Genomic DNA, 22,646 nt, shown 5'->3' with positions numbered 1-22,646 from the left:
AACACTGCCACATTTTATTAAGCCACATGAAGTCCCATGTCTTTATATCACTACTAAGATTTCATCAAGAAGTCATGAGCGCAGGGGAAGCTGTCAGTCTCACTGTGGCAAGTACAAGTTTCCCCAAGTTCACTGCCAACAGATACCAGCAGTTGTTTTCTTTGAAATGACAAGCTGTTCACTTAGTTCAAGACTGAGAGCATCTCTTCTAAACGGCTGTCTGAGTAACTATAGCCTGTCAGAGTTGCTTTCTAGAAAAAAATTGTAGTGTTCCATGAGAAAAGGCGCTAGGTGGGCTGAAGCAGAACTTTCCTGAAGATTATGGCCATCTGTCGATGTGCAGTCCGAGTGTTCTGCATTTCCCCCGCTCTTGGTACATGGAATATTCAAAGAGATGCTCTTAGGTTTGTGATTTAAGAAATGTCCTGTATGTTAATATATGTGGCATTGCAGATAGATGGATGTCTCCTTTGTACTGAGGGTGTTTTGACATGAAACCAGCTCTGCAGTTTTCTTTCTTTTTGCTGCAATGCTTAGTGCTGAAGAATGTGCTCCCTGCACTTTAGAGCCACTGTCTGCTTTGTGCTACAGCATCAGCACTTTCACTATGCAAATGTCAGTACAGTGGCAGAAGTAAATAACGCCTTAGTGCTGTTAGAGTGACAGTTTGGACCTCACAGGCCTCCTAAAGGGGCCTTGCAGTCTCCTGAGGCTAAACCAATTTCCTTTCAAAAACCCTCCATTCTACCTCCCAGACTTGTACCGTAGAATCTTCTGGGAGTTAGTAAGAAAAACAGCAGCTTGGTCCTCTCCATGGACTTAAGCAGACTGAGGTGTGTGTGTGTGTGTGTGTATGTGTGTGTGTGTGTGTGTGTGTGAGTACACTTGTGGAGGCCAGAGGATAATCTCAGCTGTTGTTCCACAGGTACCATCTATCTTATTTGAAAAGGGTTTTTCACTCAGCCTGGCTCTCTCCTAGTAGGCCATACTGGGCCAGCAAGCTTCAGGGATCTAGCTCTACCTCCATAGCACTTAAATTATGAAACCTCACCTCACAATTTTACATGGGTTCTGAGAATCGAGCTCTAGTTGCCATGGGTGAGCAGTAAGCTCTTTCCTGACTGAGCTCTCTAGCCCCTAGACAGAGTTCTACTTGGTAAAGTATGCAAACCACTGTTCTTCTCCAAAGGAGCACTGAAGGTCTTTCCTGTAAAGGGTCTGATGGAGTTTTCTGTGGCCAACTACTCAGCTTTGCCTTAGGAACTTGACTATAGCCCTAGATGATATGGGAATGAATGTGGGTGGCCATGTGCTAATAAAGCTTTATTTATAGACACATAAGTTTGAATCTCATATATTTTCCATATGTCACAATGTATTCTTCAAGCCTCCCTCCACCTGCCCCGTTTAGACAAGATTGGGCTCACTTAAAGATGGTATGAACACAGAGTAAAGGAATAGCTCAAGCTGGCATTGAACTTGGGGGAAAAAACTCTTTCTTCATAGCTATATGGACAGCAAGCCAAATTTTTCCCCTAAGGGCCAGTGTGTTGACCTGTATTTTGTATCTGTGGTTTTCCAACTTGAGCCTCCATTTAATTCACTAGGAAAGCTTACAGGCTTAAACAACAATCTCTCTAGTTTCTTAATACTACTACTTATTAACTGAAATTTTCAATCTAATTGATCCAGGTCAGTGGAGCTTTGATATCAGAATTTTCAGATATTTCTAATGTGATAGAGACCTTCTGTTCTAGTATGATTTTTTTAAGTAGATGTTATCTTAAGCATTTCTTTTTAAACATCTTAGAATTGGGAGCCTGAATGGCTCTGCAATTAAGAACATATACTGATCTTTCAAAGAATCCTAGTCCCATTCCTAAGCACACACATCAGGCAGCCTGCAAGTACCTGTAATTCCAGCTCTGGGAATCTGATGCCTCTAGTCTCCTGAGACACCTGCTCTCACATGCACATATCCACACAGACACACAGACACACACACACACACACAGAGAGAGAGAGAAAGAGAGAGAGAGAGAGAGAGAGAGAGAGAGAGAGAGAGAGAGAGAGACCTTAAAAAATAACTAACCTGGTGACAAAGCCAAATTCTAAGACCGAGGTTGAAAACTGTAAGCTGAGAGCAGGGTTCCTTAACACAAATATAATTAATACCATCCTCCATTAATACCATCCTGACCCTAAACTATCTCCAGACATTGCCCAGTGTCTACTGCTTGAGAACTACTAGAGGCACCTGATTGAGAACCACTAGTCTAAACAATATGTGAGTTTAGGTTTGTGCATCTCAGAAATTCTCCTCTTGGACTATATTGACATTTGGGGCCTTAGTAAATCTTTGTTGTGAGGAGCTGTCTATCATACACACTGTAGGATATTTACAACACCCCTGGCCTGCACCCAGTAGATGCCAGTAGCATCGCTTGCCCCAGCTGTGACAACCAAAAAAATATCAATCAGCTTTGCCAGAGGTCACCATGGGGCACAATCATTCCTTCTTGAGAATGCTACTTAGCATCTCTCAGAGCTTCTGTGTACTGTCGTTTGCTTTGGCTTCTCTTAAGTAGGATTCTAGCTGCTCCCGTTTCCCTTGTAGATAGTAGTCTGAACATTGCAAAAGAACTCCTTTCCTTTTTAATTTTGTAGCTTGGTAAAGGGGTCAGGCCTGCCCCGGGTAGAGGGGAGTATAGTGTATGCATTCGTGTGACATTCATTCCCTGGGGAAGAATCTGAGCCCTTGTTCCCGCTGGCCCTCCTTCTGAGCCAGCATTAAATCTGCAGCCAAGATCATGGATGACTTGGGCAAATCACTTGGCCATTATGAACTCATAGCCATGGCAACGGCCATCCCCAAGCCTGAGGACAAAAGGTGTTTTATTCTGTTGTTCTGCACAAAAGGTTCTAGGGATGCTGGGGACAAAATGGCCATTGACAGTTATAGGCATTGATGTGTACTTTTTCCTCCCTACTATGTGGTTTATATTTAAACTGTCTTAGGCTAATACACACTGGAGCTTTTGTGTGAGTCAAACCTAAAACTATCTTTACACAGAGCCCAGCTAAATGAAAGCTTATGATATTAGCTCAAAAGAGGTTTGGGAGTTTGGTGAGAGAGTGTGAGAATTACTAGTAAAAATATGTTTGAAACCCTGGCATTGTTTTTTTTTTCCATTTTGATTTAAGATCACAGTAATAAGAATGGGGGTCAAGGGGAAGAACTGGGGGGAAAGTACTTTTTCTTGTTCCCCTGGTATGTGGTAACCAATATTATGATTGCTGGCTTGAAGCTTGGGAAAACTCAAGTCTGTGAGTTTGCAAGTGCATTGAACAAAGCATTACTCTTTCCTTAGCAAGCATTGGCTTTTAGCAACCCAATGCTCTGCTGATGTGAAGCACCACCCCATTCTTAAGAAAACATCACTTGCCTGGGACTCCCTACACTAGAGCTAGCCTGAATGTGAGACTCACATCCTTTGTAGTACACACATTCTGAGCACCTTGGGAGGATAAGGGGTGCATATAAAGCAACTTTCTTTAGTAGTCCCATATCTGTTTTTGCAGCTCCTTCCCATATTGGTGCAAATGGTATCTTAATTGTGAAAAGTGTTGAAGTTATCAGTGCTTCCTTGTCTCTGAGAAAACACTTATAGTTGTAGCCTTTCAAGACAACAGAACAATTTAGAACATTTTGGATCTTATATTATCTTTCTTCCTTATAGTCCCAAAACTAGCCATTTGGTTTGCAAGAAGCTGGAATGTTGTAGCTGAATCCTAGAGGGCCTCCATTTTTTAGGGGGTAAAATTGCCAAGCACCTTGTGAGAGCAAGGATTTTACATGGACTCAGGATGCCACACCTGAGCCTGGGAAGATGGAACTGCTAGCTAGAGTAGCTTCTCCAACCTGTGCATATCACTCTGGGAAGAGTGTTTGCTACAGTGCAAGTACACACTCAGGTAGAGACTATGCCCAAGAGTCTACACCGCTAGATAACTCCCTACTTCTCAGAGCTTCAGCTGATTCCTCCCAGAACTGCCCTGGGCAAGCCACTTCCAAATAACACCTGTTTTCTCCATGGCCCCTCTGATCTTAGATCCCTCCTAGTCTTTCTGGCTAACATCAAATGGAAACTGGGTGCAGCCTGGCCTGGATTTGAACTCACACTCCTCCTACTTCAGCCTCTGACTGCTGGAATTAGAGATGCCTGCCTACCTCCAGGCTCAGCTTATATCTCTTCTTGAGCCCTAGAAGTTTTTGTTGCCATCCAGTAGATGCTGTCGGCTTCATGTTTAGCTTTGCTGAGCTGCAAGCCCATGTGTTCCCTCTCATCAGCCCTATATCTGTTCCCCTGCTTTAAAATGTCTAATGGCATGTCACATGATTCTGAGGATGCATTTGTTGACACAGCAAAAACAGTTGTTACTTCAAACTCATAGTCCATTCTAGGGTCCAATATGAGTGAACATGTCCCAGAAACATAAATCCAGACCCCTAAGTACCATGTTCTAACATGGTAATAGGTTTCATTACATTTCTTAGAGTGACAGAATAAACAAAGGCATAAACCTAAGTGTTTTTAAAATACATAGGTGCGAACATCAGATGCACAGATAGCAGGGAGCAAGGAGACCCTGAGAAGCTATCTGATGTCATTCTTAGTCCTTTGGGCTAGTAAAGGCTAGTGTCTATTTGTATACTCTAAAAAGATCTACCTAGTAAGTCAGAACACACAGGTAAGAAATGATTGTATGTTAAGAGGGCTAAAGACAGAGCAAGATTATTTGGCTCAGGACCTGCAACATTCTCTCTCTCTACAATCAAGGAAATTCTAGTCGGTCAATGAATCAGTAGAATCTTTTTCTTGCTAGAGGGTGGGTGGAGCTGAGGCAAGGGCTTAGTGCATAATCTCTGACTAGAACTCACTTTGAAGACAAGGCTGGCCTTGAACTCACAGAGATCTACCTGCCTCTGCCTTCCAAGTGCCACAATCAAAGGCGTGCACCACCACAGCCAGCAGGAATCTGTAACATACTCCAGAATTGGTAAAGTGACAGATAAACCCTACATGACATGATTGAACACCTGCTTCACCATGTCACCCTTATATTGAACTGTCCCTGGCTTCTTTCATGCCTCAGGTGGTCTTTGAATGCACCCCATTCTCTCCTACCATGGAGTTTCCAGTCAACGTTATTGTCACTGCCTGAGTCACTTTTCTTCCCCCTCCTTTACTCCCTAGGCCTAACTCATTCAGTCATGGGTTTAAGCTTAGAATGTCTTCCCTAGTTACCTCCTGAAACCTGAGTTGCCCCCACTGTCCATTCCCTTCATGTCTTCGAGTTTAAAATAGTTTAATGTCTCCCCTCCCTCCATAAACTGCAAACATCAATAGATCATATATCTTAGCTCATCATTGGGTCCCTCGTACTTTGCCCAGGACATGAAAGGCACTTAATACACACTGGCTTCTCTGTGGAAGGAATAGAATGTCTGGCCATGCTTGCTTTGGCCCATAATCTTGCCTCACATCAGCTCCAATAAATAAGACTATCTTCCCAAAGACCCCAACATGTGTAATAAGGGTTAAGGGAAATGGCATCGTTAGCTTGAGTAAGGTTCAAGCCGTGCTTTCAGGAAGACCTGTGCTGTCATGACTGCCTTTTCACTATAAATTAGTATTTTTTTTATCATGAGCCAAGGATAGCTCTTCATAACCAGAATAAGCTTTATATGTATATTGTCTCCTGCAATCTGTCCAGTTTTCGTTTGTCTGTTGCAGGCAGGAAGTTAAATTTGGTCCTTGTTCCTCCTCCATCCTAGCCAAAAGTAAGAATAGTTTCGCAGAGATTCCATTCTACTGGAGTGTGATGTGTCCTAGAAGAAAGCAGTTAGAACTGGACTAGTAAGGAACTGGTATCAGGGCAGTTGATTTCAAAGTAGAGCTTATGAGTTCTAGGGTATCTACAGTGATGTAGATATGGAAGAGAGCAGTCTATTTGTAGGTATCTGAAGAGTCACCACACATACAATTTTAGCTCTTTAGATAACTGGCTGACAAAGCCACAATAAGCACAATATGGTCCACCTGGCAACAGTATTTCCTAATCAGTTTATTTTCTATATTACATATCACAAATTTCTAGTTGTATTGTTATAGAGTCTGTAAGAGCTCTTTCTCTCTCTCTCTCTCTCTCTCTCTCTCTCTCTCTCTCTCTCTCTCTGTGTGTGTGTGTGTGTGTGTGTGTGTGTGTGTGTGTGAGTGTGGCACATGCACACGTGCATACAACAAAGATGACCACTGTGCTTTCATTTCTGGAGGAGTCATGGTTCCCAGCCACAAATGAAGCCATTTGCTGAAAATGTATGTTGGCAAAGCCTGGCATTCACTGATGTGATTGTGAGTCCCCCAAGTTCCTGAATCCCTGGTTTGCCCTGCCGTTACCAGACTAGATCCACAGAATGCAGTATATAGTGTCTGTAAGAGTGAGAAATTGGAGAGAAACATTAGCCTTGATCAAGTGTTGAATTTGGAACTGTGCGGCATTGTTCTTTTAACCCCACTTGTGTTTTTGAGCCTGGTAGCAGCTGTGATAGTTCCTTTGAGAAGAAGCAGAATACTCTCACCCTCTGGATAAAAGAGCCTTTCAAAGCAGCCACTGTGGATTTGGAAGGATGTGTTCCATTGTTAGGGTATGAATGAATGTGCTATACTGTAACACTTAACCCTAACTCCAAATGGCAAGAAAAGATATGGCTTGTTAAAAATACATATGCACTCAAAATAGCCTGAAATGAAGGAACACTTTATCAGGTTGCATATCATGGCCAACACATCAGTGAGGCATTGCTTCCTGTGCCTTTCTACACAAAGCCTTCCTGTCTCATCTCCAGCATGAATTGTATTCCCTCCCACCATGCCTTTCTCTCCTTATTCTTTGATTTCCTCTGTGGGTCCTCTGATGGTCTGGCTCCTGACCTTCATCATGATACTAGGCATTCCTTGCCCATAGTCTTCAGGCCACATGCACCACCAGATAGCTATGAATGTGGTTCAACACAAAATAATTAAGTTTCTAAAAACATAGTTTGTTTTTTTCTTTACATTTAGTTTGTGATGTAGTTTGCAATGATTCAATTGTGTCATTCTTGAGTATGAGCTTTGTAAATGAGTGTTGTGTTGCAGTGTTAAAAGGGTAGAGGCGCATGAGTGAAGACTAGTCTTTGATGCAGTATCAGACTGATCTTGAAGGTGAAGGTATCTTGCTTCAGATGTGTGTCCCTGGTGCTAAGCACAGTGCTTGACAGTCACCCAGTAGGTCTTCAAAAGTATGTCATGAATGGTATCCAAGGTGATTTCATTGGATTCAGTTAGAACCCAGTTCATATTACTGACAAGGAAATAAATGGTAAGTCTGAGTTTTGTGATAATGAAACATTGTTTGTGGCCAACATCCATCACCGCAGCCATTAGCTCCTGTGCTTACCCAGGATATGTGGACAGTGGTACTGAGGAAATGAATTGTTCTTTTCTACTTCATCTTAAACAACTTAAATTTCAATAGCCAAATGTGCTAGTGACTACTTGACCAGATAACACAGTCCTGGAGCCACACTGATGTTTAATAAAGATAAGATGCAACGACAAGCATCCACCTTGTTCTTCATATTATCATAGACACTGAGAATGAGGGGAGGAGGAGGTCACAAATCACATACACACAGCCTTGTCCGACGGGACAGATCAAGACCAAGGCTGTTGGTTTCTCTTAGGATGAGTACCTAGAAAGAATGTGGACTTTAGTTTCATTCTTTTTACTCAGTCCTCAGAAAGCCATGTGGCAAGATAGCGCTGAGCTCCAGCTTCCATGCTCACAAATCTCAAGTGTCCAGAGCTCTTTAAGGGACTAACCTGCTAATGAATGTAGAACTATATTGTGCACTGGGGCTATTTCACAAGGATATGCACATCTGTTTCAATGAGGTAGACCTTCCCAAATACAGCAGCTCACTTTTGGAAATAGAAGGATACACAGGCTCCTTGGGAAACCCTGATATTTTGCATTTTCCAATGAGCTAAAGAGCAATTTCGAGAAGCAGAGAATCCAGTCACTTTTTGCAGTAGACTAAAATGAATGTTGCCTTCGCATGGGATGCTCATCTGAGGAAAGTTCATAGCTGCTTTGTTCTGCTAGGTTTCCAATACCTGACTCCTATGAAGACCATTGGAGAAAAAATCTTTTAACTGGCTTAGTGTGAGCTAATGAACTGCCCTTGATTGGTGTTAAACATGTTAATGCACTTAGAGTTGGATTTTCCCTGGCAGGCCATTTACTGAGGGGTCTGGATGTTATAAGTATCGTGGGAGGTCAGGAGAGCTAAAGACATTATCCCCAGGGCCAGCACTGTGATAAGTAGAAAATAAATATCTCTAAGCTGGAAATGTTACTTGGCTGTGGAGGTCAGGCAGACCTTTATGACTATTTCAAGGAAATGTTTCTTTTAAAAGTAGATAAAAGGGAGATAGTTATCTCTGTGGTTCAGAGCACTTCTTGTGCTCTGGGTTCAATTCCCAGCACTCACAAGGAGGCTCACCACCTCTTTGGGCATGAGGCATGCATGTGGTCCACAGACATGCAGTCATGCAGGCAAGACACTCACACACATAAAATAAAAATAAATATGTTTAACAAATAGATAATGTCTCATCTTCTCAAAAGCAGGTGTGAAGTCTGGCCCTGCCCCCTTCATTTCACTCCATGAAGTCTCATTTTGTCCCTTTTCTCCTCGCCTTGTTTCTTTTCCCTTCAACTACTTAATATCACCTACTGGGTTTGGGCTCTGACTCTGCGCATGTAGCATGTATGTTAAGCTGGAAGCTGGGGAGGAGGAGGAGGAGGAGGAAGAGGAGGAGGAGGAGGAGGAGGAGGAGGACTATGAATGAATTGTTTCTGCTGCCCATGTTGGGGAGGGGGAATTTTTATTGGAAACCTCAAAGGCTGGGTTTGGAGGAAACCTGACTATAGCTTTTGTTCATGGAGGTACAATGGCTTTGAGGTCCTCTCCTCTTCCTTTATCAGTCATTATCCCTTGGGCAGCTGCCCCTTTGCCTCACAGTCAGTTAGGAAGCCCTCAAATTATGCTACAGCTCATTAAGTGACAGTTGATGGTGGTCACTCACTACCTTTGGACAATCTAAGGAAAGTCAGCTACACTCCCCTTTGAAGTGCCAGGGTCCTCACTCATGGAATCTGACAGCCTAGAAACTACCCCTGTGGTTTTGGGGATTTTAGTCACAGAACTGGGCTGGGTTGGTGCAGGAGACATAGATGCTGATGGTGGTACTCATGAAGACCTGAGCCATTCCTGCCCATCATGGCTGCCTTTTCCTCCTTTGATCTAGGTTGCTTCGAATGCTGCATCAAGTGTCTGGGAGGAGTTCCCTATGCCTCCCTGGTGGCCACCATCCTATGTTTCTCTGGAGTCGCCTTGTTCTGTGGCTGTGGGCATGTGGCTCTTGCAGGCACCGTGGCAATTCTGGAGCAACACTTCTCCACCAACACCAGTGACCATGCCTTGCTGAGTGAAGTGTGAGTATCTGCTTCCTTTTACAAATATATTGAAGATGCAGCTATCTCACAATGTTTTGTTTTGTTTTTTTGACAGACTGTCTTGTCCTTTTCTGGTAGAAAGTCAAATATAAAGCTATATTCAGATAGAAAAAGTCTATGAGGGTTGGGGAGGTAGCGGAGTTGGTAGAGTACTTGCCTTCTGTGCACAATGTCCTTGAGATCTATCCCCAGCACTGTATAAATTGGCCATGCCTGTATTCTCGGCACTCAGGAGGTAAAAGCAGAAGGATCAAATGTTCATAGGCATAATCATATTTAATTATATACAAACAGGAAGTTCTCAAAGAATAATTTTTAAAAGAAATATTAAAAGTTCAATGTCATAACAAGATTGAGGCCAGTCTGGGATGTGAGACTTTGTTTCATGAAAAAAAAAGGAAGTGGGGGTTGGGGAAGTCTATGATACAACAAAAAAGAAAATGCTAAGAAGGTGGTGGGTCATTGAGGCCCAGGGTGAAATCTCATTTGAGCATGACAAGGTGTGTGTATTGCACACAGTGGTGGTGGATGTGGTGGACATCCATGGTGACAGGTTGATGCTAAAGAGCATTTCACTGGACAGTTCTCATTGTTCCTGAGTAACAAGGATCCTCTAGATTACACCCACCCCCAGAATGGATCCTCTATGGAGGACTCACTCAAGTCTAAGTCGACAGGAATGGTATTCCCATGTTAATTCTTCTGGCAGGAGAACTAATAAGCCCAGAGCATCCAGATCCAGCAAAGAGGAAGCTCTGAAAACATAGTCCCAGCTCTCTTTCTTCCTGTTCTTCAATGATTCTCAGCAGAAGCCCACCAGTTGTCAAGCTTGATCTCCTAACCACAAGCCCCACTCCCATCAGTACTTCCTTTTAAGTAGCTTCCCCTTGTTTGATTCCTTGGACATTTTGGGTTCAGTTGTGAAGCTTCAATGCTGACAGAAACATCACCATTGGAGTAGAAAAGGTATATATAAATGAATGTGGAATTATAAATGAATTGGCTTTTTTTGCTGGGTGGCCGAGGGTCTTGCTATGGCCCTGGCTGCCCTTCAACTTTAGGTGACTCTCCTGCTTCTGCCTCCCAAGTGATTAAAATTACAGGTGTCAGTGAGCATGCCTGAGGGGGAAAAACACATTTTTACAATATGTCCACAAATGACATCATCTAAAGAAATGTGCGAGGATAAGAAAGCTGTAATGAGGAAATCAGCTAGTATGGATGTGCAGAAGAAATGTGTGTGAAAAAGGCTGGGACAGACTGATCAGCAACATGCTTGCCTAATTATATATGAAGCTCTGGGTTGGACTCGCAATACTACACAAACTGAACGTGTTGACTTATAAAGCAAGAAACCTCTGTTGATGGCCTCTGAAGCTGTCTGATGATACTCATTGCTTTGGTTGATGGGTGCTAGTGCTCTACTAAATGAATGTATTCTAAAGATTTTTTTTTTATCTGTTAGTTACAGGATGTTAGGTCTGACACAGAGGTGGACAAGAAATGGCTATTTAGGGGGTTAAAGATAGCCCAAGCTGAATTGTAATTAGGCTCTGGACCTGTCCACAGTCATTAAGTTCTAACCAGTTAATAGGCCTTGCAAGCTCAATGCCAATCTAGGATATGTGACACTGTCTTTTCTTAAATGAAAAAAGAAAGAAAAAATACAAAAATATGCAGGGAAGAAATGCCATAGAAGCTGTATTAACTTAATTAGCTAATGATCTTAATCTATGGCTGTCAAACTTCTGAGAAACTTTAAAATATGCCCAAGTCTTACTGCAGGCCAGTTAACTAAATCTCTTGGAAGTGTTATCTAAGTATTAATATTTTCTAAAACAACCTAGAGGAGTTCACTGGGCAGCCAAAGCCTGAGGATCTGCCTTCAAAGCACAAACTTAGTTATGAAGAAGCTTTCTATAACTTACATTAGGTTGATGTCCCATCATTTGAACATGAATCTGCACAAACTTCTCCTTGAAGATACCCTGAGGGCTGACTTAGGCGTTTTCTCAGAATAGCATCAACCAGCAAGCCTGGTTGGGAAGCTTTCTGATATGTTGGAAAAAGCATAGTGTGTTTTGAACCAGAGTTTAAATACCTATTCTGGCACTATGTAGCTTTGAATGGGTAGCTTAACTCCTCAATGGTCATGTTACATGCAAACTGGAGATTACAAATCTCAACTGCATAAGACGTGGATAAGTAGCAATGGGCCTTGCCCATGATTAAAGGAGGCTCTTACCTGTTGCTTGAGAAGGTTATCTATCTCAGCCTACTATGGTCTGTTGTAATAGACAGAGCTATCCCCTTAGGCTATCTTATGAACCTGCTGAGACCACAAGAGATGGCACAGTAAGGTTACCTCACTCCCCTACCCCATAGTGCCTCTCACGTTTGCAGAGTTGTCTTCTTTTCACAGGATCCAACTGATGCAGTATGTCATCTATGGAATCGCATCCTTTTTCTTCCTATATGGCATCATTCTGCTGGCAGAAGGCTTCTACACCACAAGTGCAGTGAAAGAGCTGCACGGTGAGTTTAAAACAACTGCCTGTGGCCGATGCATCAGTGGAATGGTGAGTACTAACCTCAGGTGTGCAGCCGAGCCATGCACGGCTGAGTTTCTTCCTACTAGGAGCTAGTCATGGGGAGCCCAATGACACAAACACTGCTCTTACCAACATGGCCCTAAGGATTTAAAAGTCATTGTGTTGTTGATAAAATTTGTGACTGATCCTATTAAACCAAATGCCTCCCTTTTGTTGATCTCTGTTATAGAGGAAGAGAAATCTTTAAAAAAAAAAAAAAAACAGGCTTAGGAGTAGTATAGCAGGGTCCTCCAGAAGTGTCATGCCCAGTTTTCTGAGGAACCACCCGACTGATTTCCAAAGTGGTTGTACCAACTTACATTCCCACCAGCAGTGGAGGAGTGTTCCTCTTTCTACACATTCTTGCCAACACCTGCTGTCTCCTGAGTTTTTAATCTTAGCCATTCTGACTGGTGTGAGGTGATATCTCAGGGTTGTTTTGATTTGCATTTCCCTAATGACTAATGATGTTGAACACTCCTGGGCATATACCCAAAGGATTCCCCGGCATGCAGTAAGGACACATGCTCCACTATGTTCATAGCAGCCTTATTTATAATAGCCAGAAGCTGGAAAGAACCCAGATGTCCCTCAATGGAGGAGTGGATACAGAAAATGTGGTACATTTACACTATGGAATACTATTCAGTTATTAAAAACAATGAATTCATGAAATTTTTAGGCAAATGGTTAAAACTGGAGAATATCATCCTAGTGAGGTAACCTAATCACAAAAGAACACACATGGAATGCAGTCACTGAGAAGTGGATATTAGCTCAGAAGCCCTGAATATCCACGACACAATTTACATATCAAATGATTCCCAAGAAGAAGGAAGGAGTGGTCCCTGGTCCTGGAAAGGCTCAGTGCAGCATTGTAGGGGATTACCAGGACAGAGAAGTGGAAGGGGGTTGATTGGGGAAAGGGCAGAGGGAAGAGGGCTTATGGAACTTATGGGGAGGGGGGGAACCGGGAAAGGGGAAATCATTTGGAATATAAACAAAGAATATAGAAAATAATAATAATAAATAGGCTTAAAAACTGTTCATTCACAAAGGAAAGCCATGACATGTTGTACTTAGCACTGGGAATCAAACCCAGGGCCTTCTGCATGCTAGGCTACATCACAGCCCTTGTACAGGCTTTGTCCATGATATATCCCTATCAATATGTTGTACAGACTGCTGGAGAGATTGCTATTCATTGAAAGAACCATCAGGTGTAGAGAAAATATTGGGAAATCTGAGAAAAGTAGAAATGCTGAGGAAGAAATGTGAAGCCTAGTGTGGGCCCTCCCAGGAGAAAGGCATCCTCAGGCCAGGGTTGGGGCTTCCTAGTATATAGCAGTAACTGCACCTCCACTGTAAAAGAGGGGAAAGATAATACCACAAAGGGGGACATGGTGTGGCATCCAGCACCAGAAGAGATCACTGTTTACAACAGTTTTCACAAAAGAGGTATGCTGATTGGGATAGAATTCTTTGTGTTTGTGGTGACTTGGCACCCATGCACCTGTCTATACACAATACTTACACAGTCATCAAAATCTTAAAAATGATCAAGATAAATATGATTCTGCCTTGGGCAGAAGTATTACGATCCTGGGACAGGCCTGGGAAAATCACCTTTGGCAGCACCAGTTGCTGCTCTGCCTGGCCCTGGTTTCCTGTGTCCTTGGCTGCACAAAGGGGAAAATTTGAGGAAGAGTTGTGATGGTGATGGCCACAAGTGCCAGCAGGCCAAGGGACAGGGACACTGAAATGTGCAGTGACAACGCCCGCGCTGCCACGGTACCGAGTATCGGGCGTAGGCCTGGGGGATTAACAGAAAACACAGACACAAGTCATTCTGCAAGGAGAATGTCCCAGGCTTTACTGAGAGACTAGCAATATATATACTAGAGGCCAGGGAAGGAACAGGAAAAAACAATTATAGTCATAGGTCAGACACCTGAGAAGTCCATACCACACCGGGTGGGAAGGCAGGAATCAAGCTAAGCCACGGGATATTTTGCTCTCAAGAAACCTGTGCAAACAGCTCAGCTGGGGGCGTTGAGCCAAGCTCTCTGGTTCCCCACAGTGCATAATTAAGAATGGCTTTATGCCAGACTGAAACAGAGGAACTCACTTCACATGAGAGAAGGCAAGAGGAACTAGTGTGAGCAGGGGAGGCCCAGAAAAGTCCAGTCATGTGGATAGGCTAAACAGGAAGAATGGAGGTAACAGGAAAGAACACTGCTTAGAGAAGGTTAGGGACCCAATCAAGGTGAGCCTTGATCTAAGGCTAGGAATGCCATTGGTAGTCAAAGACAAAAGGTGCAGTGACCAGAGCAACTCAGTAATTATAAGGTTTGACCAATCACCTAGTGGCATGGAGGATAAGTTTGGGGAAGTGGGGTTGAGAGGCCATCTTTAGTCTCAAGTGAGGCAGGAGATGTGACCCTGGCCCAGACAGTACAGTTAAGGAGGAGCTGTGGTGATGATCCTGGGTGGGACAGTGAGAGGACGCAGTGAGTGACAAGTCAGCTCCAGTACTATGCTGAGGAGCTGTGTCTTATCATGGTATAGAGAATTCCGGCGGATTCAATTTGAACCACAGGGGCTTGATCCAGCCTTGGAGGGCCATGCACAGTTAACCAGTGTGTCATATGCACACTTGGAGCTGGAGTTCCTGAGAATACTCTGGTCTGAGATGGCTGGGAGTTGCCTGCTAAGGGGTAGCAACTATGAGCAAGTTTCCACCAAAGTTTGTGGAGGAATCCTGAGGTACATCATTATTGGCTAGGTAGGTTCAGAAACCACCTAGGAACAAATTCCTGCAAAGGATTCAGATCATTTCATGGATCAGGAATGACACAGTAGTGTGTGTGTGTGTGTCATTCCTCCTATCAGTGGCCTCCCTGACATTATAGGAACCCACATCCTCATATGTCACATGGTACCTGAAGATACCTGCAGGACCTATAATCTTGCCCTGACCTCCACTCTGCTAGATCTGTCCAACTGGTACCACAGTTGAAGGGCTGTGCCTCTGGTTCCTGCTGTCTTGTCCCACAGTCCTCCCACAGGGACTGGCCAGGCCTCACTTCCCTCAGCATAAGAAGGACAATGCCATTAGCAATCTTACTAAAAGAAAATAGCCACCGTGGCCACCATTCCTGTTAGGGACCATATGCCTGCGCTTCACAGCACCAGTCTCTCCCGGCAGGTCTGGGAGCTGGGACTTACTGATTAGACCACATTGGGTAGGTAGTGAGCTCCAGGGTTGTTCCTGCCTCTGCCTGCTCGGCCCTCGGATTACAGGTATGTACCAGCACACTCTGCTTTCTATGTGGCCTTCTCACTTGTAGCACTTTACCAACTGAACCACGTCTCCAGCCCCCCACTTTGACTTTTAAAATTTTTATATTTATTTAGTGGGGTGAGGACCATAATAGCACATCCTATAGCATCCACATCATGATGGATGGATGGATGTCAGAGGACAAGTTGCAGGAGTCAGTTCTGTCCATCTACTTCGTGCATTCTAGGGATCGAATTGGTCATCATCAGGCTTGGTAGCAAGTGCCATCTCACTGGCCCCCACTTCGGTTTTTAAAGGTTTGATAGACAAGGTCAAAGAAAAAATAAAAAAAAGCTCAGGCTTGATGATAGTACCGCAGCAGCGTGCCGCAGTGCGGGAAGAAGATAAGACTTGTGCTTTATTCAGGGAGACCTTGCTTTTTTCTCGGGCTAGTTCCTTTGTGGGAACTAAATACCTACTTGCCTGAAGTGTGGGGAGAGCCTGCTGAGGAAGACTCTGAACATCAGATTCATAGTGTTGTGAGGATCAGCCTCCAGAGGGTACTTTCTACCCAGCCTTGGCCTGACCTCTGGGACTCAGACCCTCCCTAAGAAGTAAAGACTCACTGAGTCAAGAATCACTAGCCCCTTCTCAAGTCCCTGCAGGGTTATTAGAACACACATTAAGGGCATCAGTTTTCCATAGATAGGGAAAGAACGAGCAAACCTGTTGTGGAACACCCATCTTGGAAGCCTTAGCAAGAAGAGATGAGGACTCCTGAAGTGTGTTCCTCTGAATAATTTCAGCAATGCAAGTGCTTTAGGGATTGTGAAGGTCCTTGAAAGAACAGAACTGTAACCTGGTATCTGCAGTTTCCCAAGGTGACCACTAAGGGGCAGCAATACAAACCCAATGTCCAGGTCAGCTTTCCCCTGGACAGACATTTCCTACAGCATAACACTATGTCACGATGACATATAAGAGAATGAGAATCTTGACAGAATCCTGTGCTCATGACTGAAAGTTTTTGTCAAGGTTCAAGCATTTAAAGGTTCCAGTAAGTTCCCAGGGTGAGGAAAGTGGAAGAGCTCCTTTTGAGAGAAGGCAGGCTTCCTGTGGCAGTTGCTATTTTCCATCCCCACATACAAGGTAAAACAAAGGGAAGTCCTGAGAAACCAACATGATGTTATGATTCACCAAGCTGTAGACACATCCTGGACCTATCCCATGTTTAGTAGGAGTTTTAGCTGGGAGTTTTCAGAACAGGTGTTTAGAAAGAATATCTCATTGGCTGGCTCAAGTGTGTGGGCCAGTGATCCCAGCTTTATGCAAGGTTGAGGTAGGAAAATCAAAAGTTTAAGCAACTTAGTGAAACCATTTTTCCAAATAAAAACATAAAAGTGGAACTGGGTGTTTAGCTCAGTGACAGAACATTTGCTTAGCACACAGAGGGCCCTAGATTCAATCCCCAGTACAAAACACAAACCAAAATAAATAACAATAACCAAAACTAATCATCATGCAGGCCCTGTGACTAATTAGTTGGGGGAGTAAGGTCACCTCTTGGGCTAAAAGAGGAACACCAAGGGCAGGAGAGATGGCTCAACTAGGCAGTCTTGAATTTGACCCTTAGAACTCAACATGGACAAGAAAGACAGGCATGGTGGCCCAGCTTAGAATTCCACTACTGAGGAGGCAGAGAAGAGTGGAGCCTCGGGGCTCAATGGCCAGTTAGTCTAGCCCACTTGGTCTGTTGCAGCACACGGAGACATACTGCATCAACAACAGCAACAACAACAACGAAGTGGAAAGCACCTCAGAATCAGGTTATTTTCTGGCCTCCACAATTCATACACATATACACATGTGCACCTGTACATACACACACACACACCACATACACTAAATAAATAAATAAATAAATAAATAAACAAATAAATATGTGCCTGAGAAAGCCTCTGAGCAGGTGTTTCTTCCTCACTTGCATAGGCAGGCCAGGTCCCTGGAATGCATCCTGCATCCCACAGGTCTAAGCAGGGCAGAGAAGTAGAGCCATCCCTCTGAGATCAACCTATTTCAGTGAGCTTCTTTTTCCCCCCTCTCTGCCTGCCTAGTTCGTGTTCCTCACCTATGTGCTGGGTGTGGCCTGGCTGGGTGTGTTCGGCTTTTCTGCTGTGCCAGTGTTTATGTTCTACAACATCTGGTCAACCTGCGAAGTCATCAAGTCCCCACAAAGCAATGGAACCTCGGGTGTGGAGCAGATCTGTGTGGATGTCCGGCAATACGGTAACTCCTTTCAACCTTGTCCCCATTACTTCTTTATTGCCTTCTGCCTGGGTCTGGATTGTGATTAACACATAACCTCTCTTTAGTCACCACAATACATTTCCTACCTTCTTCATGAATAGTTCACGCTCGTCTCTATTTTCTGGAGGTAAACATCTCTGGGCCTTTGTACTTGCTAGAGGATATTATTTGAGATTTATAAAAATGTTTTTCAAGTTAGGAATATAGTTAAAAATAAGCCTTTTATAATGTAAAACTACTTTATATTGCAGTTCAATTAAAAAAAAAAAAGACAGCCAGGCGGTAGTGGTGCACGCCTGTAATCCCAGCACTCTGGGAAGCAGAGGCAGGTGGATTTCTGAGTTCGAGGCCAGCCTGGTCTACAGAGTGAGTTCCAGGACAGCTAGGGCTATACAGAGAAACCCTGTCTCAAAAAAAAAAAAAAAAGACTTCTAGATAACCACTATATGAATTTCTATATTTATTTTTTTCAGTTTTTCCTTTTGGCCCTCTTTTTCTTCTTCATTTGTATTTTTATCTCACCATGTAGTCGAGGCTGGCCTGCTGAGTGCTGAGACCCTGGCATGTGCTCCCATGCCCAGCTCTTCTCAGTTCCTCGGGAAGTTTTCACTTATGACATTTGTGTGCCTGACCCTTTGAAGGGGGTCTTTTCAAAATGGCCAATTGCTTCAACTTATCTGTAATGAAAAACTCAACATAAACTGCAGATGAATTTCAAAAGCCATCACAATGGACTCTGGGGAGAGCGGTCCCTGCAGTCAGAAACTGGCTCAGACATACAAATGGCACCCTCAAAACACAGCTCCTGTAACCAGCCATAGATGGAGCCACTAGGGCCTCCAGACAATGACTTTGGATGAGAATTGACTTTCTTGCTGAGGGAAGGCCACATCTTAAAGAGGAAGTGTAATTACTGCCCCAACTAGGATAGTAGGAAACGTGTTCTTGCCAAGAAACAGAGAAGAGAGCTTTCCTCTAGAAATGAAGATACAATGGGTCCTTCCAGAGTTCTCCTGAGCAAAGATGACTCTTTCATTTCTATATAGATTTTCTTATGTAGCTTATTCTCAGTGTGTTATCTTATAGCATGGTATAAAACCAGCCTAAAACTGCCCAAAGTAGATCTCTTTTCACAAAGGCTAGGCCTTAAAACACATCAAAAGGGTCCTGGGTTTGTTTTTAAAGTCCTTGGAAAGCTGGGTGTGGTGGCACATGTCTACAGTCATAGGTGTCAGGAGGCTGAGGCAGTAATACTGCCACTTCCCTGCCTGCCTGGACCACAGTCAGACCGGGCCTCAAAACAAAAAGTTTCCATAAAAGAATATGTGCAAATAATCTCTGGGTTCCTTACAAATAACTCTTGTTGCCATGGTAATATTTTTTTTTAAATTCTGTCTCTGCCCAGCTGGTTATTTTTTGAGATTACTTATTTGAGTTGACTTTAGAGATAGGAAATATGGACTTAAAATTCCCTTCTTCCCTTCCGCCCTCCTTTCCTCTCTTCCTTCCTACCTTCTTCATGGGAGAAGTGTAAATTGAGCTGTCCTTAATATTTAAGCATATCCCCATGCATTAAAGAGGGAAAAGACCGGCAACCCAGTAGACAACTGTCACTGTGGAGAGAACTTACAATTCCAGCTAGGAAAACAGTGCAAGCTGTGCTTCTCTGGCTAGGGCATGAACACAGGTCCCTGAGTCCAGTGGTTTAAGCACCACTAGCATGCTTCATGAGGGGCTTTCCCTGCACAGTAATAACCTCACTGCAGGAAAACAACAGCAGCAAGAACAACAACAACTAGCCTTGAAAATGTGGGCCAGGCACTGCAGTGCACATGTTGAACCCCAGCATCCAGGAGGCACAAAGGCAGGCAGATCTCTTTAAGACCAGACTGGTCTGCATAGCTAGTTACTGTCCAGCTAGGGCTATGTAGTGAAACATTCTCTAAAAAAGAATTTTAAATAAACTCTGACATGTACAAATACTCCACTGAGCAATATACAGTCTACAAGAGAGAAAACGATGCCCAACTGTTGAAATCTCACATGGAATAGTGCCGCTTTGCTTTTGCTTATTCTTTGTCCTGCCTTGACTGAACTGCAGACACTGGGTACCTTGATTGAAAAGGAACATAGCTAACAATTGTAACTGGAATCTAGAATGGAAAGGTCTGCTAAGAACATGAGGCAGGCTGGGATTGTAGCAAAGTGACTCTGTGTGTATTTAGCATGGACAAAGGCCCAATATTGGGGTTGGGAGAGACCACCAGCACCAGCACCACAAAACACAAGCTAAACTGAAGCCAAGCCACTGGGCACTACATCTTTCACTCATATTCTGTTGGGGTTCACTTTGCAGGTATCATTCCTTGGAATGCTTTCCCAGGCAAAATCTGTGGCTCTGCCCTGGAGAACATCTGCAACACGAATGAGGTAAACATGCAGCAGAGCTGAGGACTCACACTCTTAGTGACTTACAACCTAAAATAGAGAAACAAGGCTCTATATGATGGCCAAAGTGCTCTGAAAGGAAGGGCTTCCATGTAAACTGCCAAACACTGTGTAACCATCACTCTTCAGTTCCCACCTGCAATGACTATATCCATTTCGGATGGTCTAGCCCTTATAGGAAGCATCCTTAAGGCAATGGGCTCTTCCTCTCTTGTAATAGTTTGTGATGCCAAGCCTAAAAATCTGAGACATGACTTTTGGGAATGTTTTCACAAAGAATACATCTCACAGACAAATGAAAGTTAATTCCATTGGAAAAAAAAAGTCTGGGGTTGGCCAGGCATGGTAGCACTTGCCTTTAATCCAGGGACAGAGGCAGGTGAATCTCTGTGAGTTCGAGGGCAGCATCGTCTATATAATGAGTTCCAGGACAGCTATGGCTACACAGAGAAACCCTGTCTGAAAAAAAAAACAAACAAAACAAAATGAAATAAACAAAGGTCTGGGGCTAGAAAGCAGAGAGATTGCTTAGCAGTTAAGAATACTTAGTGCTGCTCAGGAAGACCCAGGTTCCATTCCCAGAACCCATAGAGCAACACATAGCAACTCACAATCACCTGGTAACTCCAGTCCCAGGGCACCTAAAATTTTCTTCTGTCCGCCAAGGACACCAGGCACATATGTGGTACACATACATTTTATATGCATACAAAACATCCATAACCAGAACTACAATTTAAAACAACAATAGAATAAGAAGGTATCCTAAATTTGCGCATATGTCAGGTTTTTAATAAGAGGCCAGAGCTAATCAATCGTTCATATTTCCAGAACTTGTGATAATGGCTTTTCTTTTCCTTTTTAGTCATTTGGCAATATACCCTAATACTTTAAAATCAAACTTTCTTAACACTATTCATCAGCTGTGGGCTTACAACTGTTTATGAAACAAAAGTCTTTAATGCATTGATAGGAGTGTGTATGTTTAAGATAGCAGTGATGTGTTTTTGGAAAGCACCAACTTATAGAAACAATCTGCCTCTACCCTATCTGGCCTGTCGGTTTGTATAGCCATAGCATGAACTGTTGGGTCAGAGCAGAGCCTCCTAACCTTGGCTGCACATTGCAGTCATCAAGGGACATATCCATGGTTGAGGCCAAGGCTTTTGGTAATATGATGTGATTGGTCTGCGGTACAGACTGAGCATCAGAAAGGCTTGAAGTTCCCACAGTGATTTCAACATGCATCCAGGGCTCAAAGGGCATGTGGGCTTATGCCCAGGCTGGCAGCCAGTATCTGTGATGGAGGGTGAAACATCATTCCAGAACACATGTAAGGCCCTTCCTGTGCCACAAAATGCTCATGGTGCCCTATTCTTTCCTAGTTCTACATGTCCTATCACCTGTTCATTGTGGCTTGTGCTGGAGCTGGTGCCACCGTCATTGCCCTGGTGAGTATCCCAGAACCACCCTAGTGTAGCATTCCTCCCCTGCCTCAGAATCACAGGTTTCCCTTTCAGTTTCTACCAGCAGATGAAGCAAAGGATCTGTGTATTCTGCTGTGGTTAACTGTTCCCTCTGTAAACTTACTGAATGTCTAGTTTGCAGGAAGTACTAGTGGCTGCCTTGGCACGGACTGATGCAATTTGGACACTGGAAAGAAAAGAGGGTACCAACACCTGCTGACTAGGCATAGCATGTTGCCTTATTGCATTTAGCAATTAGTTCCATGATTTCATTCAGGGACAGACACTCATGTGAGACACTGCCTATTTCTTTGTAAAGAAATCTTGACTTCCGAATAGAAAGATAATATACAGTTGATCTCCTTATGTGCAGAAATAATCTTCTACAAAGTCAAATCAAATGCTAAGTTGTATAAACTGAACATAGCCTGCTGGATGAATCACTAAGAGTAGCCTCTTGGTCATGTCATCCTATGTAGATTTCAGTGTAAGACACCTTAGTTAATATATACTGTTGATACAACACTAGTGAGTTCATGGGCAACATCAGTATCACCCATGCCTACGTAAAGGTTCTCCATGCACATTATCTCTGGAAGGCACTTGCACACCTCTCTTGGGAACTATTTTAGCAAATGTGGAATTGGATGTTTGTTTACTGTGGGTGCAAAACAAATGCAGCAAAGTTTCACTTCTGTAAACCTCAGCTGGAACTGTGCACATAAGGGGAGCCAAATCCTTAAGTGCTTTGCACATGCCTAGGCATGGGTGAGAAAATACTGTTTTGGTGATTACATATTTTACCACATAGGCAAACATGGAATCTGCACAAAATGAGAATCAACTTATAAGCAAACAGGTTTGCATGCATGTTTGTTTTGCTTGGTTTATGATTTGTAGAAAACTAGTATGAGGTTGGGAGAG

At 43.5% G+C, this 22,646-nt stretch overlaps 1 protein-coding gene across 5 annotated transcripts in view; it reads left to right on the top strand.

The window, feature by feature from the left end:
• Window positions 1–22,646, top strand: part of Gpm6b (glycoprotein M6B) — a 146,668-nt gene that overhangs the window by 120,113 nt on the left and 3,909 nt on the right. For all 5 annotated transcript variants that reach the window (XM_052170897.1, XM_052170899.1, XM_052170895.1 and 2 more), the window contains 5 exons: window positions 9,420–9,606; window positions 12,050–12,206; window positions 17,616–17,787; window positions 20,165–20,238; window positions 21,642–21,707. In XM_052170897.1, the coding sequence (XP_052026857.1) occupies window positions 9,420–9,606; window positions 12,050–12,206; window positions 17,616–17,787; window positions 20,165–20,238; window positions 21,642–21,707 (656 nt within the window). The remainder of the gene's footprint in view (window positions 1–9,419; window positions 9,607–12,049; window positions 12,207–17,615; window positions 17,788–20,164; window positions 20,239–21,641; window positions 21,708–22,646) is intronic.

This window comes from Apodemus sylvaticus, chromosome X (assembly GCF_947179515.1).
Source record: "Apodemus sylvaticus chromosome X, mApoSyl1.1, whole genome shotgun sequence".
Classification (NCBI taxonomy): domain Eukaryota; kingdom Metazoa; phylum Chordata; class Mammalia; order Rodentia; family Muridae; genus Apodemus; species Apodemus sylvaticus.
This window is presented reverse-complemented; position numbering and strand designations above follow the sequence as displayed.